The sequence below is a fragment of the Schistocerca gregaria genome, chromosome X, assembly GCF_023897955.1.
Source record: "Schistocerca gregaria isolate iqSchGreg1 chromosome X, iqSchGreg1.2, whole genome shotgun sequence".
Lineage (NCBI taxonomy): Eukaryota > Metazoa > Arthropoda > Insecta > Orthoptera > Acrididae > Schistocerca > Schistocerca gregaria.
In genome coordinates this window covers 84,239,467-84,258,733 of record NC_064931.1, presented here as the reverse complement: position 1 = coordinate 84,258,733, position 19,267 = coordinate 84,239,467, and the positions used below count along the sequence as shown (strand labels likewise).

At 41.1% G+C, this 19,267-nt stretch overlaps 1 protein-coding gene across 2 annotated transcripts in view; it reads right to left on the bottom strand.

The window, feature by feature from the left end:
* Positions 1-19,267, bottom strand: part of LOC126298768 (protein C12orf4) — a 129,427-nt gene that overhangs the window by 45,547 nt on the left and 64,613 nt on the right. For both annotated transcript variants that reach the window (XM_049990221.1, XM_049990220.1), the window contains exon 7: positions 13,635-13,792. In XM_049990221.1, coding sequence (XP_049846178.1) covers positions 13,635-13,792 — 158 coding nt within the window. The remainder of the gene's footprint in view (positions 1-13,634; positions 13,793-19,267) is intronic.

The window sequence follows — 19,267 nt, the reverse complement described above, 5'->3', positions numbered from 1 at the left end:
AATCAACATCAGTGAATGTGTCTTTAATGTGCTGTTTTTCTTTATTTCCTTTCTTGAATACTGATCTGACCTATACAACTTTCCTGTCTTTAGGTATGGATCTTTCATTGAGCAAGTGGTTGTATACGATTGCTAAGTATGTGACAATTGTATCAGCATACTCTGAAAGGAACTCAACTGATATACTATCTACTAAGTGGTGAAAGTTTCTTTTCTTCACCAAGGATATCTACTTCTAAGTTACTAATGTTGGCACCTGTTCTTGATCCAAATTCTGGAATAATTACTTCACCATCTTTGGTGAAGGAATTTCAGAAAACTATGTTTAGTAACTCCGCTTTAGTGGTACTGTCATTGGTAATATTACCATTGGTATCACACATTGAATATACTGACTGTGTCTTGCTGCTGGTGTACTTTATATATGATCAGAATATCTTTGGATTTTGTGCCAGATTTCAACAAGGTCTCATTGTGGGATCTATTAAAAGCACCTTACACTGAAGTCTGCACTAAGTTTTGAGCTTCAGTAGAATAACACCATTCTTAGAAATTTTGTGTTTTTTTTTTTTTAATTTGGCATGCTTTTTTCGTTTCCTTTGTAACAGCATTCTGACCTGTTTTGTGTGTCACGGGGGATCAGTACCGTCTTATTAATTTATTTGGTACAAATCCCTAAGTTCCAACTGATACTATTACTTTGAATTTAAGCCACATCTGGTATCCACATACATAATTATTTTGGAAGGAGTGGAGACACTCTCCAAGGAAGGCATGAAGTGAATTTTTATTTGCTTTTTTTAAATATTAGATGGTTGTTTAAGTTTGTAGATTTTTCTTTTGCATGTTGGTATTCTGGTTGCTATGAGTTTATTTATCAATTATCATTTTTCATTTGTAGTTCACTGTTTCTATTTGAGTTTACATATTACCATTTGGAGATAATGACTGGAGCAAGTGGTGAAATCTGTACATTTCTAAGAGATTCTTCTGTACGAGCATAATACAGGGGCGGCAGCAGTGGAAGGCAGCCAGAAAAATTTGCGCCATGTATGCGAATAATGCCATTGAACAGAGCACAGCAAGAAAACGTTGTTCTCATTTTAAGGAAGATCATTTTGACATTAGTAACACTCTACATTCATGAAGATCTTTTGGGTTTGATGAAGATTGTTTAAACACATTAATCCACAATGATCCACGTTAAGTGTACTCAAGAACTGGCAAATATGATGAACTGTGATCATTCCAACATTGTGTGACACTTCCATGCAATGGGGAAGGTTCAAAAATCGAGAGTACTGGTGCCACATGCTCTAAGCCAAAATCACAAAAAATCAGCAGGTGGTCATGTGTGCATTTCTGCTTGCACTTCATCAATTGCCTACTCAACAACACAGATCATTCCTATCCTCTATAGTTACTGGTGAGAGAAATGGTGTCTTTACACTAACATAAGGAAAATAAAGGAACGGTTGAGCCCAAACAAAGCAGTAAGTCCCCATAAAAAGACCTGCATGCTTCCACAAAATATAATGTTATGCATCTGGTGGACACCAGCAGTGTGATGTATTACAAATTGTTTCCCTGAGGTGTAACCATCACTGCTGACATTTTTTGTCAATAACCGAGACATCTTCCAGATGCAATGCAAGAACAACAACCAGGACGACTACGTGAAGTGGTACTACTCCACAACAGTGCCTGCCCACATTCTGCTAGACTGACAAAAAACGCTATACAGGAGGCGGGTTGGGAAGTCATTCCACACCCACCTTATTCACCTGATTTTGCATCCTCAGATTTTACCTTTTCTGCTCTCTATCGAACAACCTTCAAGAAACTTCCTTTGTGGATGAACATGTGCTTCAAACATGACTTGAAGAGTTCTTTGCCTGAAAACTGTGTCATTTCTACAGTCGTGGAATCAAAAAGTTACACCAGCATTGGAAGATTGTTGTAAATAGTGAAGGAGAATACATTATTGACAACAAAGTCACTGTTATGTGTTTGTTTTAGGGAGCAAAAACAACTACGGTCATCCGCACCCATGTCGAAACTGTAGAACATGAAGATAAAGAGAGGAATTCAAATGACTAAACGTCAATCCCAATTGACAGAAGAGAAGACAGTTAAAAATTGGGATACGGAGAAAGGTCTATAAAATATGCCATAGAGAAACAGAGGTCCAGAACTAAAAATTAAATGGCATTCACCATATTGCTACGACAGATAAAAAGTAAAACGCAGTCAACAGTTGCACTTCGTTCACTAGAACGGCTGATAACTCAGATGACAAACACAAACGGGAATGTAAGCACTTAAAAAACTGGCACTCCATAAGGAAATTGTGGACAGTTAAAAGTTGGGTGCAATGTGCACAAAGTGGTGGGGGAGCACCACTTAACAAATGGCGATGGCTTAAGAGACAGTGCCCAATATGCAACCTAATTAAAACTATATTCCTCGAGAAGAGGGCCGAGAGGATGTTGTCCAAGCCACTGGGGGAGGACCAGTGGTGATACCAATGTGACACCACCTGCTGACAGTCGGCACCACACAGATCGGAGGGAATATAAGAGCTAGTGGGCTGAGGTATGAGAATTGCAGCCTTGACAGCAACATCAGTGGCCTCATTTCCTGTCAGATCAATGTGACACCAGGAACTCACATAAACATCACAGTGGCTCCATGAAGAGTGAGCAAGTGACAACTTTCCTGGACCCGTTGCACTACAGAATGGATGGTGTGCAGTACACAAAGGCTTTGAAGGGTGCTGAGAGATTCTGAGCAGGTGATGCAATTGAAAAGCCTGTGTTGTAGGATGTACTGCGTGGCCTGATACAGGGTGAAAAGCTCTACTGTAAATACTGAGCAGTGTTCTGGAAGCCGATACTGAAAAATGTTAGCACCAATGAAGAAGGTATAGTAAAATTGGGCTGCCATACAAAGCCAAGGTGGTGAAGGGTTCACACCCACCGGGAAAGTTGCAGGTAACATGAAGTTAAGCTGCCTGAGCAAGAGCCAAAAGCGAGCTCCAGGAGGTAACAGAAGAGGGATGTGCCCCATACTAACAATCAAAGGATTCATTGAAGAAAGAGGCATAGGATGGATAGCCACACGTGGCAGACAAACAGCATGTGTATCTGCTGAGGAGAAAGTCATCATGGTAGGACAGCAGTAGTTTGGCAGCTTCTGCATACAGAATGTAACCGGGCTAGTGCAAGAGGTGCCAGTAGCCAAACATATGCCACAATGGTGGATAGTATTGAGACTGTGTAAGAGGGACGGACATGCAAATGCATAAATAAAACACCCATAGTCTAGTTTCGAACAGACAAGGGACCAGTATAAACGGAGGAGGGTAGTTCAATCTGCACCCCAGGAAGTACCCAGAAATTCATACAAATGGTTTTGACAGTGGAAAAACTAAAGTCATTGTCAGTGCTCCATGAGTAAAGATGATCGAGACATCACTGAAGATGCCGCTCAATGAGACAAGTCCATGGAGAACTGCAGGCAAAATCATCAACAGCAAGGGAGCCGGAGATGCCCAGGGGGAGACAGACCACTATAGGGTTAATGACGATAGCAAAGAGGACAATGCTCAGGACTGAAACCTGAGGCACACTATTTTCCTGGATGTAAATGTCCAACAAGGCAGAACCCACACATAGCTTGAAAACTTGGTCTCTTAAAAATTCCTGAAGGAAACTGAGCAGGCAGCAGCAATGAAAGCCCCATGATAGAGAGAGTACAGAGGATGCGAATGCTCTAGCAGGTGTTGTGGGCTTTCTCCAAAACGAAAAATATGGCCACAGTCTTGGAACTTCTGCAGAAACCATTCATGACATGAGTGGACAAAGTGATGACAATGTCAACTGCAGAATGCTGTGCTTAAAATCCACAATGTGCAGTGGTTGGTAAATTTTGAGACTCAAGCCATCACTCCAGCCGGGCATGAATCATACATTCCATCACCAAGCAAACACAGCTGGTGAGAGAAATGGGGTGGTCGCTAGAAGGAAAGTATTTGTCCTTAATGGGCTTAGGTACGGGGATGACGACGGCTTCATGCCAGTGTCTGTGAAACGTGCCCTCTGCCCACATGTGGTTGTACGTATCAAGCAAAAAGTGCTTGCCTGCAAGAGAAGATGCTGCAACATCTGAATGTGAACAGCATCTGTCCCTGAGGCAGATGATCGGGATGGACTGAGAGCACGATCGAACTCCCCCATGGTAAAGGCAGCATTGTAGCACTCACGATTCTGAGAAGAGAAAGACATCACTCAAGATGACTCCACTCGTTTCCAATGGAGGAAGGCAGGGTGACAGTAGGAGCAGCTCAAAATCTCTGCAAAATGGTGGGCCAAGATGTTGGACATAGCAACAGGGGCCACAATGACATCATCTACTACTATCAGGCTGGAAATTGGGAATGGATCTTGGTCCCAGAGAGCTGTTGGAGGTTGACCCACATGATGAAAGAGGGAGTGGAACTGTTTAAAGAACTAGTGAATGAAATCCAGCTAGCTTTTTAGCTATCCCACGAATGCAATGACACTGTGTACATAACTGTTTATAATGAATGCACTTTGCCAGTTTGCCATCGTAGGATGACGGTTAATAACATGGAGAGCACGACTCCGTGTGCGAATTGAGTCACGGCACCCCTCAGTCCACCAAGAGATTGGGACACGGCGTACAAAAGAGTAAGTATAAGGAAATGAACATTCTGCAGTGATAAGGGGAAATAGGGAAATTTTGTTCATCAAAGGTTGCCAAGGAGGGGTAAAGCTTCCAGTTGGCCTGCAATTGGATGTGCATGTGATTGGGGTAGGAGTCAACAAACAGATAGCACACGGGAAATGGTCACTTGATTGTGTGTCAGAGAGAACAGAGCACTCAAGATGATGGGCAAGCTAGGCAGTGCAGAAGGGTAGGTCCAAATGGGAATAGGTGCGCAAGGAGTCAGAAAGGAAGGCAGGTGTTCCTGTGTTAAGGCAGAAGAGGTTAAGTTGATTGATAAGGTCAACCAAGAAGGCACCTCTCAGACAGGTTCTGCGAGAACCCCAAAGGGAATGGTGTGCATTAAAGTCACCAAGCAGCAGAAGGGGTGAGGCAGCTGCCCAACAAACTGGAGGAAGTCTGTCCTGATGAAATCGAATGACAGAAGGATGTAAATGAAACAAAGGGAAAAGGTCAAATGAGGAAGGCAAAGGCGAACTGCATCAGCTTGAAGGCAGGTGGTCAGAGAGATGGGTTGAGTTTGATCATCATCCTGTATGAGAAGCACAACGACTACATGAGATGGAATGCCGACGGTGGTGGTGGGGAAGGTCAAAACTGACTGGGAAGAAGTGCGAGAGCTCGGAGCAGTCTTGAGGATGCAATTTTGTTTCCTGAAGGCAGGGAATTACACGTTACCCAGTCACCTGTCACATGTCAGAGGCATGGGCCGGCCTTCAGGAGCACACAGGGAGGAAGAAAATGAGGGCCCTCAAATGCTGAAGCAGAGGAAGGATAGGAGAAGGTGAACAAAGGAAGAAAACAAGGAGCAGTGGAGAGTATTCTGATACTGAAACTTCCTGACAGATTAAAACTGTGTGCCGGACCGAGACTTGAATTCGGGACCTTTGCCTTTCGCGGGCAAGTGCTCTACCAACTTAGCTACCCAAGCACAACTCACGCCCCGTCCTCACAGCTTTAATTCTGCCAGTACTTCGTCTCCTACCTTCCAAACTTCACAGAAGTTCTCCTGCGAACCTTGCAGAACTAGCACTCCTGGAAGAAAGGATATTGCGAAGACATGGTTTAGGAGAGCTTGTGTGAAGTTTGGAAGGTAGGAGATGAGGTACTGGCAGAATTAAAGCTGTGAGGACAGGGCGTGAGTTGTGCTTGGGTAGCTCAGTTGGTAGAGCACTTGCCCACAAAAGGCAAAGGTCCCGAGTTTGAGACTCAGTCCGGCACACAGTTTTAATCTGCCAGGAGGTTTCATGTTTTAATCTGCCAGGAGCTTTCATGTTTTAATCTGCCAGGAGCTTTCATGTTTTAATCTGCCAGGAGGTTTCATATCAGCGCACACCCCACTGCAGAGTGAAAATTTCACTCTATTCTGATACTGACTACCAAAAATGCAGATTAAATTTCCAAAAACAGCAAATACGTGTTCCCCAAGGGAAGGGAAAAAGAACTGCAATGGGACAGACATGCACGAAGGAAGGGAAAAGATGCTTCAAAGACTGGGGCCCCGTGGCAGACAAACACGAACCCACCAAAGAGCGGCAAGCCCCCTGGGGGGGGGCTCATTATGTGTATATGTTATCATTATTAAACTTATAGAAGAACACTATTAACTTACGCACCAACCTAAGAGATACATTTTGCATATATTTTTGGTGGATTTGGATGTTGTGGTGGTCAGTCTCACTCAAATGTCCTTGTGGTTACTATGTCCCTCAAGATGCTCACTATCAGCTCAGGATTATTTATTGGTAAGTGTTGAAATATGTTTTTGAAACCATTTACACTGAGTGAGCTCCTTAACTAACTACTCAAAATAATATTTGGAAAAAGCACTTGGTATGTTTTCTAATGTTTTATACCTACCAACATACTGACAGTAGGCAGAAGTCAATATGAACTATAATTGTGTAAGTGGGGTACCTATTTGATATGATAGGTGTTTTCTTTGAACTGGTCAGCAACTGGATCATCTGTCTTGGGCAGTCGCTAAAATTAACCAATTTCTGAATTTGCAATATGAAGGATTAATTGCAGGACAGCAATGTGTGTTAACTAGTTCAATATTGGAACAGTGGAAGTTGCAAGATTCATTTTCTGTTTAACTGACAACTAGTATTGGACTACGTGAACCCATTTTCAAATTATCCACATAGACAAAACAGTATTTTCTGAAACAGCATATAGCATATAAAGCTTGTCACGATTATACATAAACTTCATTTTCAATTCCATACTCAACATGTAACTAATTAACAAATGATCTGAAGATAGCCAGCAGGCCTGAAAGCAGTAATGTGGAAATAACGGAAAGGGAAATGGAGACTGAATTCTGACAGTTTCAAATTAATCAAAAAACTAGTTATCTTACCAATTCCTAATCCGATACCCAAGACATGTTGTAATTTAACACATTAAGATCCCTGTCACAGAATTCAACAACAGAGAAGATATAAGCTGCTGTTTGCCTGGGAAAGAGGATTTTGTTTCTGTTAAAGAAAATGGTCCCAGTTTGTAAACAAAAATGACTAGTGCTGGGAAATGTGGGAGAGCTGCATCAAGCATTCAAACATTAACATTCAGGACTGAAAATACGATTATCCAAATTTTGCTAGTAGAGACCCAAGAAGAGTGTGCTGGCTGGTGCAACTGGTACCCGTAGTGTGTGCTTTTGTAGTATTCACCAACATGAGAAGCTCATGTTGGAAACCTCCAGACTGGAAATGTTGACACATGATGCCAACAGTCAACTTAACATGTATAAACATTGTCTTGATCAGGTCATTTTTAATCCTGTGCAGCCAAAATGTTTATCTGTTAATAGGTGAGAATGGCTCAGGTAAACATTCTTTAATGAAATACCCAGGAGTGTGCTATCTGCTGGCAACTGCTTATACGAACCTCTTGAGACTCATAGCCCTCCAGCATAACAGCACTACATTGCAGGTGGCCTATGCCACAAGTCATAGGAGCCACATTGGTGAGGAAACAACTCTGCAACTTAAGAGCTCAGGCAGCAGTGGGCTCGGTACAAGGGGCTGCAGTCACCACTAACCTACTCACTTCCACAGGATCACAAGCTCAAAAATATGTCTCTCATTATCCTGATGCTTCAGCAACATTTAAGCTGGCACACAGCTGAAGAAAGCAAGGGAAGTTTTCTTGGCAATTGCACTGACTGCTGCTGCGATTCTTCATCCAGAAGCTTTCCTGCAGTCAGCCCATGATCTGTTGTCCAACACTAGCCTACCTACTGATAAGAATTCTCTCTCCTATTCTGTCACTGGGCATCCAGTTATCTTCGAGCTACATCGAGACTTGGCCTCTACATCATGGACTTCCTGGACTTGGGTACTTTGGCCCAACCCTAGTAGATGTGTAACTAGACATTTCATTCCTCATGAACCAATGCACTGAATAGAAATTGGGATTTAGTTTTCCATGTTTTACAGTCCACTGGACTTGCATTTCTGTTCACTTCAAAGACAGGAACTTAATTGTTAACTACTATTTGTGTTGTGTAAATGCACTCTGACAAGAGGACTGGAAGATGATACAGCAGCCTAGTACAAAAAGTCAAGAATTTTATAACCATATCTTTCATCTTTTCATCATCGGAATAGCAAAGGACCATGTGATTGTATCAGTGGTACCATTGAGAGACTTGCTGCCCATGCCAGTCTGCAGTGCATCTAAAACTCTCACATAATGACACCCAGACAGTTTTCTGACTGGTGTTGTGAGAACATTACAGGGTGTCACTTTAATCATAAAACTAAAAGTGAGTATGTTGAAAAAAATCGCTCCTTCAAGAACAGTTTGTACAGGTTCACCCTTATGTTAAACCATGTTATTTCCACTGCCCTCAACACCATCCAAGCAACACAACAGAGATACCTCTTTCACACAGATCCAATAAGACTCATACCTAAGTGAGATCATAGAATTTTTGCATTCAAGTACAAAGGTCACTGGTGGCTTGTACAATTTTCGAATGTTAATGATGATAACCAGCATGGTTAAAATTAGCAACCTACATCCTCAAGACCCTTCACCTTCATTTGTATACCCCGACACACTTGATTCCTTTACTGTTGTCAAGAAAGACATACTTACAAAACTTTATGTGAGAACGGCAACAGGCTGAGCATATGTCTTTCCACCAAAAGACGCACAAACAGTGTTATATCTTGCTACCCAGTGTTGAGGTAAGGTAAGTCTTGATGATACATTTGTCATCAACTTTGTTTGTGTAAATCTGAGCCAGTTTGCCATGTCTTCCACACATGTTTGGCTGGGATGATTATGTTATGCTTTGCTTCATTGAAGGTCAGAGGTCATAGTCTGTTACCTTGCATATTACAAAGGATTGCTGCTGACCTGTTGACATTGCTACCTTATTGTGCATTGTTAATGCACAACCTTCTTCAACAGTTAACATTCCTTTCAGTGCTTTATGTCATTCTGATGGAGTCTGCATACAATTTGTATTACTTTATTGCATCACACAGTATTAATATATATATCTCCTAATCCAAATGCCATCTCCAGTTGATTTTTCACTATGCTATATAACGTAATTTGAGGATGCAACTATATTGTTTTCATTAATTTTGAAGGTGACATGTTTCAAAATAGAGTCAAAGGTCAAGGTCACTAACCTTAATTTTCTGCACTGTCTGAATATGGATATGTCACATATCATTTGAAAATCACCAGTTTCACAGTTCTCCCTCTGTCAGAACGTAAGTTACAGTCATTTCTCTATAGTCTCTGTCAAATTTTCCACACTTTTCAGAAGTTTGGTTGGTATGACAGAACTGTGACTCTGAGCACAGCTACATATTTTTGAGACTACATTATTAAAGAATACATGGAAATACGCCTGGCAGATAATCTGTTGAACCCTGATAATGACTACCAGTTGGACAGTGCATGAAATCCCATCATCTCCATGGTTTGTTCTAATTGAAGCCAAAAGAATGCGCCAACAACCGCAGCAACTGGCAACACAGATGACATCTGAGTTCCGCAGCTCCACCAGCGAGGACACCGCTGTTGTGAAGTGTGGTTCATGTGTGAACTTTAATTTTGACACATGCCTGGGATACTCGCAGTGCACTATACAGGGTGGTCCATTGATCGTGATCGGGCCAAATATCTCACGAAATGAGCATCAAACACAAAAACTACAAAGAACTAAACTTGTTTAGCTTGAAGGGGGAAACCAGATGGCGCTATGGTTGGCCCGCTAGATGGCGCTGCCATAGGTCAAACAGATATCAACTGGTTTTTTTTTTTTTTTTTTTTTAAAGGAACCTCCAATTTTTATTAGATATTCACTTAGTACATAAGGAAATATGAATGTTTTAGTAGGACCACTTTTTTCGCTTTGTGGTAGATGGTGCTGTAATAGTCACAAATGTGTAAGTACGTGGTATCACGTAACATTCCTCCAGTGTGGATGCTATTTGCTTCGTGATACATTACTGTGTTAAAGTGGACTGTTTACCAATTGTGGAAAAAGTAGATATCTTGTTGATGTATGGCTATTGCGGTCAAAATGCCCAATGGGCATGTGCTATGTATGCTGCTCAGTATCCTGGATGACATCATCAAAGTGTCCGGACCATTCGCCGGATAGTTTACGTTATTTAAGGAAACAGGAAGTGTTCAGGCACATGTGAAACGTCAACCACAACCTGCAACAAATGATGATGCCCAAGTAGGTGTTTCAGCTGCTGTTGCGGCTACTCCGCACATCTGTAACAGACAAACTGTGTGAGAATCGGGAATCTCAAGAACATCGGTGTTGAGAATGCTACATCAACATTGATTGCACCCATACCATATTTCAATGCACCAGGAATTTGAACGTCGTGTGCAGTTCTGCCACTGGGCACAAGAGAAATTATGGGACAATGAGAGATTTTTTTGCACGCGTTCTATTTAGTGACGGAGCATCATTTACCAACAGCGGTAATGTAAACCAGCATAATATGCACTATTGGTCAATGGAAAATCCACGATGATTGCGACAAGTGGCACATCAGCGGGGTTAATGTATGGTGCAGCATTATGGGAGGAAGGATAATTGGCCCCCATTTTATCAATGGCAATCTAAATTGTGCAATGTTTGTTGATTTCCTATGTAATATTCTACCGATGTTACTACAAGATGTTTCACTGCATGACAGAATGGCAATGTACTTCTAACATGATGGATGTCCAGCACATAGCTTGCGTGCGGTTGAAGCGGTATTGAATAGCATATTTCATGACAAGTGGATTCTTCGTCAAAGCACCATACCATGGCCCACACGTTCACTGGATCTGACGTTCCCAGATTTCTTTCCATGGAGAAAGTTGAATGATATTTGCTATCGTGATCCACCGAGAACGCCTGACAACATGCATCAGTGCATTGTCAGTGCATGTGCGAACATTACGGAAGGCAAACTACTCGCTGTTGAGAGGAATGTCGTTACAACATATTGCCAAATGCACTGAGGTTGACAGACATCATTTTGAGCATTTTTTGCATTAATGTGGTATTTATAGGTAATCACCCTGCAGAAATGATAAGTTCACGAAGGTACGTGTATCACATTGGAACAACCGAAATAATATGTTCAAATGCACCTACGTTCTGTATTTTAATTTAAAAAACCTACCTGTTACCAAATGTTCATCTAAAATTGTGAGCCATATGTTTGTGACTATTACAGTGCCATCTATCGCAAAGCGTAAAAAGTGGTCGGCAAACTGTGGTAGACACGCATCGGGCAAGTCGTCCTAGTGTGTTTGAAGAAGTAGAGCATGCTGTGGCTGCATTAGTGGACAGTGATCAATGCCATATGATTCGTGAGCTCACTCATGAAACCAGATTAGCGCATACAACTGTGCTTCACATCCTGAAGGGATGCCTGGGCATGCAAAAAATTGCATCACTGTGGGTTCCATATGACTTGACAGAAATGCAGAAATGGATATGTTATGACGCTGCACAGATGCACTTGGAGTGCTACGAGTGCGAAGGAGAGGCTTTCTTACACCATATCGTAGCACTGGATGAGACATGGGCCACATCGTACAAGCCAAAACTGAAACGCCAATCCAACGAATGGCGTCATTATGGGTTGCCGTAAAAGACGAAAGTGTGTCAGAGCCCCAGTAAAGTGATTCTTGTACACAACTGTGATGGTGTTACCCTAATGAATTGCATTCCTCCACAGCAGACCGTCAGGGCACAGTATTAATGTTCGTTTTTGGAGCATCACCTGCAACCAGCTTTGCGAAAGAAGCGGGCTTCACTTTCTGCACAACCCACCCATCATTTTGCGCCACAATGCACGGGCGCATACAGCGCAAGCTGTGGCTGCTCCGTTCGGTCAATGGGACTGGGAAGTACTGTACCATCCCACATACTCCCCAGACTTAAGCCCTTGTGACTGATTTGACTCCGAAGATGAAGGAACCACTCCGTGGCATTTGCTGCAGAACTGTTCCAAAGGTTCGACAGGCAGTAGACCGCTCCATTCGCACCATCAACAGAACAATCTCTGCTAATGGTATATTACGCATTCCACATCACTGGCGACGGGTTCTACACAATGCTGGTGACTACTTTGAAGGACAGTAACGGGTGCAAACATGTAACTCTTTCGTATCAATTGTGAATAAATAGTTGCCACTATTTAAGTTCCAAGCCTCGTATTATGGATCCCTGGTGTAGAGAAGCAACTGAAAGAGCTGAAAAGTAAGTTCCCAGGTCTGGATGGAATCCCAGTTTGGTTTTACAGACAGTACTATAAAGTATTGAGCTCTTACATAGCTTGCGTTTATCATGTCCCAAGTAAGTGGAAAAAAGCACAGGTTTCTCCTGTATATAGGGAAGCGTGAAAGAGTGGACCCTCAATATTACAGAGCATTATCCACAACATCAATTTGCTGCAGAATTCTTGAATGTATTCTGAGTAGTTCAAATAGAATAAATTTTGTTCAGACAAAAGATTTAGAAATTATCTCTTTTGCAAAATTAAGCTTTCTTTTTCTCATGTGATGTCCTGCTGCTGCTGTTTGCTGATGATGCTGTGGTGTACGAGTCACCCTTGAGTACTGTAGGAGGATAAATGATGACCTAGACAGATTTCTTGTTGGTGTGTAGAACGGTAGCTTCCTCTTAATGTGGAAAAATTTAAGTTCATGCAGATGATTATCCAAAAACTAATGTTCACATACCGCATTAGCAGTATGCCGCTAGACACAGTTACATTGATTAAATATCTAGCTGCAATTTTGCAAATCAGTAAGTAGTAAGGGAGAACTTCAGTTTATTGGGAGAATTTTAAGAAAGTGTAGCTCACCTATATTGGAGGCCACATATAAAACATTAGTTTGACCCATATTTGAGAACTGCTCAAGTGTTTGGGATCCCCACGAGATCAGATTAAGGAAGACACTGAAGCAATTCCAACATGAGCCACTTGATTTGGTGCCAGTAAGTTTGGTCAACATACTAGTATTAGAGATGCTTTGTGAACCCGAACAGGAATTCCTAGAGGGAAGACTACTACTTGTTGTGAGCTACTATTGAGAAAATTTGGAGACTGGCATTTGAAACTGACTATGGAAAGAGTTTATTGCTGACAATATATATTGTGTGTAAGGGAATTAGGGTTCATACAGAGGCATGTAGACAATTACTTTTCTTTCACCGTCTTTGCCAGTGGAACAGGAAAGGAAATGACTAGACTTAAGAGAGAGCAGGACATTTGTTCATGAATGACAAGGCCAAAACATAAAAGAAAACCACAAAAGTAGTTAAATGCCGATGATAGTCCATCCCAAAAAGATATCAGGTATTAACAAAATTTAAGCATATCACATACCATCTGTTCTGTAGATGTTAGTGTCCCTAAGTGATCATGACTCCAATGCGCATTACGCCAAGATACCACTTCTTTAACTTCTTCCTTTATTTTCTCTAGCTGCTCATCCACTGATGGAAAATGGAAATCTGTTGACTGCTGGCAGACCCCAGTGAGCTCTGTAATGAAGTATTTATAACATATAGTTTACAAAATATACAGGACAGTGAGGTAATTATTACTGAACAAAGTAACCAATAGACCCAGCTGCAGAGGACCATGTGGCTAGGTACAGCTATGTTCCAGTGCAAACTGGTGTGCCTTGTTACCTTGTAGGGCAAGCATGGGAAATGATCACAAAATATTTTCATGGACAGTGCCAATGGCTTTCAGTTAATGACACTAAATTTATAGATGACACGAAAGGCAAAGACATGGCATTTCAGAGTCATCTGGCAGCAATTTCTGCAAAATTATGAACAATTAATATCAACATTGCAAAGATATCACAGCTCTTGTTGCACATAACTGAACTTCCATACTAACAAGGGCACAGAGGAAACTTTTAGATTAGATTAGTTTTTCGTTCCATAGATCCGTGTTGAGGAGATCCTCGTGGATGTGGAACATGTCACTTTCTTAAGCTGAAATAACAATACTAATAGTATGAATATATACAATACATCATTTGTTTCTATTAAAAAATTCATCAATGGAGTAGAAGGAGTTAACCACTAGTAAGTCTTTCACAGGCTCCTTTTAAACTGATTTTTTTTTCTTTCTTTTTTTCCGCGAAAGAACAGCAATATTTCTATCAGCTCTTATTTATTTTTCTCTTTTTTTAAATAATTTAGGAAAACTTATTGAAATACAGCTGTTTGGTTTTGGTTCTGGTTCTGGATACTGTTTGATTAGCCAGTGTACTCAGTCCATAATGGAACCAAGTGGGGAGGGGTGGGGGAAGAAAAAAGAAAGGAAAATGTTGAGACTCAGCTTATTCTAGGATTATCTCCTAAAAATACAGCCTTTTTGACAATTTTCCAACTCTCAAAAAGCAGGTAGACTAAAAAGTAAAATACATTCCTGGCTGGTAAGGAATACAACCATTATGAGCTAGATATAAGAAAAGCTGTTCATTAAATTGACAAAATTTAGAAAGAAAATGGATTTTTTTTTTCCATTTGATTGCTGTCATACCATCCCATAGAACCAATTTGGAACCTAACAAACAATAAGAGATTCATTGTATTAAAACATAAAGCATCTTGCTCTCAGAGCCAGAGAGGGGAGGGGGGGGTGCTTTATCTGCTGTGACATTAGAAAAAGAAACATCATTGTGAAAATAGTCTAAAGGGATATATCATCCTGTAGAGCATATGCAGGGTGGTCAGAAACAGTGTGAAAAGCTTATAAGGGTGCTGCAAATAGGTCGTGCTGAGAAATAATTGTTAAGAAAAAAGTCGGTATGTTGCACCATTTATGAGTTAATTAGCATTGAATTTAGCCAATTAGGCCAATGTGCATGCAAATTCAAGCAGCCCGTCAGATACAATTAGTGTCGTAAGTTATAGTGTAGATGATAGTGCACGCATCTGCTCAGCCTTCGGCTTGGGTGCAATCTTCACTACCGTCCCATGCCCAATTTTTGTATCACTCTCTTGTTCAGTTTTAGGAAACCAAACAAAGAACGAGTTTGGCAACACCACCTCTGTCAGACAGCTTGAACTTGTGCACTCAATGGACTTATTGGCTAACTTCAATGCTAATTAACTCAAACTGTGCAATGAATGTAATTTTTTCTGAACAATCATTTCTCAGTACAGCCTGTCCTGCAACACCATTACATGCTTTTCAGACTGTTTCTGACTACTCTATATATGTTTGTGTATCATGTGACAGTTTTCTCACCCTGGCCACATCTTCAGTTCTCTTTGCTGAGTAATAAACTTGTTTTCTACATAAACTGAAATGAAATAGTACTATATATGAAATCTTTAGAACATGCAACTCTTAACTGATCTTTCCAATCGTGTCACTAAGTCTCATAGAACGCACACAGTCATTTACACATATCTGACACTACACACTTTTAATTAATTAGACATGTTAAATGATGCAAGGCATTATTGGTATTTTATACTCCATTTTACTTTTGGCTGTCCACTTAGTTTCCTAGTTCACAAAAACTTACTTTATGTCTTTGCAGAAAGTACTTCGTTTCATGTAAGTCACTAATATGAACTGTCTGAAATAGTTCTTCAGATAAACAGTTTAACACACTAAGTATGATAGTGGGTACATTTGAGCCTCTTGGGTCCAGGTGGTGGGCAGGTGACACCAGTTTCTACTTGAATCCCCTAATTTTACAATGAAACAAGAATTTACCAAACTTTGGACTGTTCTCATGAAAAGTAATCGTTAATTTTTGAGTCCTCTCCTCCCATCCGTTTTTAATCAGATTTTCCACAATGATCTCTACAATACAAACTTCCAGTTGTAGCATGACTACAGGAAACTGGGTAATTTCTTCTTCTTGCAAAATGACTTGTTACTCAAAGAAAATCTTCAAAAGGCCCCACTGCTCAAGATTTCATGGTAACACTATTTTGAATTATTTTGGTCTCAGTGCAAATAAAAGAAAAATTGATATTCTCTTATGCGGATTGAAATCCCTGCACATGAATCTCCTTCGTATAAAAAACTGGTGAGGATATCCAGTGGAACACATTCTTTCCTTATATGGTGTGTATCAGTGACATTTGCTATACTGTTGCAGTCAAGTTACAAATACTGATACTGCAATCTGCCTATGATAAATTATGATCAGTGGCTGACCCATTGGCTACTGCATATTTGGTTGAGCATTTGCAGGCAAAATAATAAGTACATGTGGTAGTTGTCAAACCAGTTCCTTGTGCCTGTGTGGTGGTGGTGGTGGTGGTGGTGGTATCATCATCACAGAGTTTCTCCAGTGTTAAGAAAAAACAAAACTACCTGTAGCAAGATAACAACTACCTACTCTTTAATTCATTTTATAACTACCTCCTGAATCTTTTTCTCACTTTTAACACTGTCTTCTCCCCCATGAACCATGGACCTTGCCGTTGGTGGGGAGGCTTGCGTGCCTCAGCGATACAGATGGCCGTACCGTAGGTGCAACCACAACGGAGGGGTATCTGTTGAGAGGCCAGACAAACGTGTGGTTCCTGAAGAGGGGCAGCAGCCTTTTCAGTAGTTGCAGGGGCAACAGTCTGGATGATTGACTGATCTGGCCTTGCAACATTAACCAAAACGGCCTTGCTGTGCTGGTACTGCGAACGGCTGAAAGCAAGGGGAAACTACAGCCGTAATTTTTCCCGAGGACATGCAGCTTTACTGTATGATTAAATGATGATGGCATCCTCTTGGGTAAAATATTCCGGAGGTAAAATAGTCCCCCATTCGGATCTCCGGGCGGGGACTACCCAGGAGGATGTCGTTATCAGGAGAAAGAAAACTGGCGTTCTTCGGATCGGAGCGTGGAATGTCAGATCCCTTAATCGGGCAGGTAGGTTAGAAAATTTAAAAAGGGAAATGGATAGGTTAAAGTTAGATATAGTGGGAATTAGTGAAGTTCGGTGGCAGGAGGAACAAGACTTCTGGTCAGGTGACTACAGGGTTATAAACACAAAATCAAATAGGGGCAATGCAGGAGTAGGTTTAATAATGAATAGGAAAATAGGAATGCGGGTAAGCTACTACAAACAGCATAGTGAATGCATTATTGTGGCCAAGATAGATACGAAGCCCACACCTACTACAGTAGTACAAGTTTATATGCCAACTAGCTCTGCAGATGATGAAGAAATTGAAGAAATGTACGATGAAATAAAAGAAATTATTCAGATAGTGAAGGGAGACGAAAATTTAATAGTAATGGGTGACTGGAATTCGAGTGTAGGAAAAGGGAGAGAAGGAAACATAGTAGGTGAATATGGATTGGGGCTAAGAAATGAAAGAGGAAGCCGCCTAGTAGAATTTTGCACAGAGCACAACTTAATCATAGCTAACACTTGGTTTAAGAATCATGAAAGAAGGTTGTATACGTGGAAGAACCCTGGAGATACTAAAAGGTATCAGATAGATTATATAATGGTAAGGCAGAGATTTAGGAACCAGGTTTTAAGTTGTAAGACATTTCCAGGGGCAGATGTGGACTCTGACCACAATCTATTGGTTATGACCTGTAGATTAAAACTGAAGAAACTGCAAAAATGTGGGAAATTAAGGAGATGGGACCTGGATAAACTGAAAGAACCAGAGGTTGTACAGAGTTTCAGAGAGAGCATAAGGGAACAATTGACAGGAATAGGGGAAAGAAATACAGTAAAAGAAGAATGGGTAGCTCTGAGGGATGTAGTAGTGAAGGCAGCAGAGGATAAAGTAGGTACAAAGACGAGGGCTGCTAGAAATCCTTGGGTAACAGAAGAAATATTGAATTTAATTGATGAAAGGAGAAAATATAAAAATGCAGTAAATGAAGCAGGCAAAAAGGAATACAAACGTCTCAAAAATGAGATCGACAGGAAGTGCAAAATGGCTAAACAGGGATGGCTAGAGGACAAATGTAAGGATGTAGAAGCTTATCTCACTAGGGGTAAGATAGATACTGCCCACAGGAAAATTAAAGAGACCTTTGGAGAGAAGAGAACCACGTGTATGAATATCAAGAGCTCAGATGGCAGCCCAGTTCTAAGCAAAGAAGGGAAGGCAGAAAAGTGGAAGGAGTATATAGAAGGTTTATACAAGGGCGATGTACTTGAGGACAATATTATGGAAATAGAAGAGGATGTAGATGAAGACGAAATGGGAGATATGATACTGCGTGAAGAGTTTGACAGAGCACTGAAAGACCTGAGTCGAAACAAGGCCCCCGGAGTAGACAACATTCCATTAGAACTACTGACGGCCTTGGGAGAGCCAGTCATGACAAAACTCTACCAGCTGGTGAGCAAGATGTATGAGACAGGCGAAATACCCTCAGACTTCAAGAAGAATATAATAATTCCAATCCCAAAGAAAGCAGGTGCTGACAGATGTGAAAATTACCGAACTATCAGTTTAATAAGCCACGGCTGCAAAATACTAACGCGAATTCTTTACAGACGAATGGAAAAACTGGTAGATGCAGACCTCGGGGAGGATCAGTTTGGATTCCGTAGAAATGTTGGAACACGTGAGGCAATACTGACCTTACGACTTATCTTAGAAGAAAGATTAAGAAAAGGCAAACCTACGTTTCTAGCATTTGTAGACTTAGAGAAAGCTTTTGACAATGTTGACTGGAATACTCTTTTTCAAATTCTAAAGGTGGCAGGGGTAAAATACAGGGAGCGAAAGGCTATTTATAATTTGTACAGAAACCAGATGGCAGTAATAAGTCGAGGGGCAGGAAAGGGAAGCAGTGGTTGGGAAAGGAGTGAGACAGGGTTGTAGCCTCTCCCCGATGTTATTCAATCTGTATATTGAGCAAGCAGTAAAGGAAACAAAAGAAAAATTTGGAGTAGGTATTAAAATTCATGGAGACGAAGTAAAAACTTTGAGGTTCGCCGATGACATTGTAATTCTGTCAGAGACGGCAAAGGACTTGGAAGAGCAGTTGAACGGAATGGACA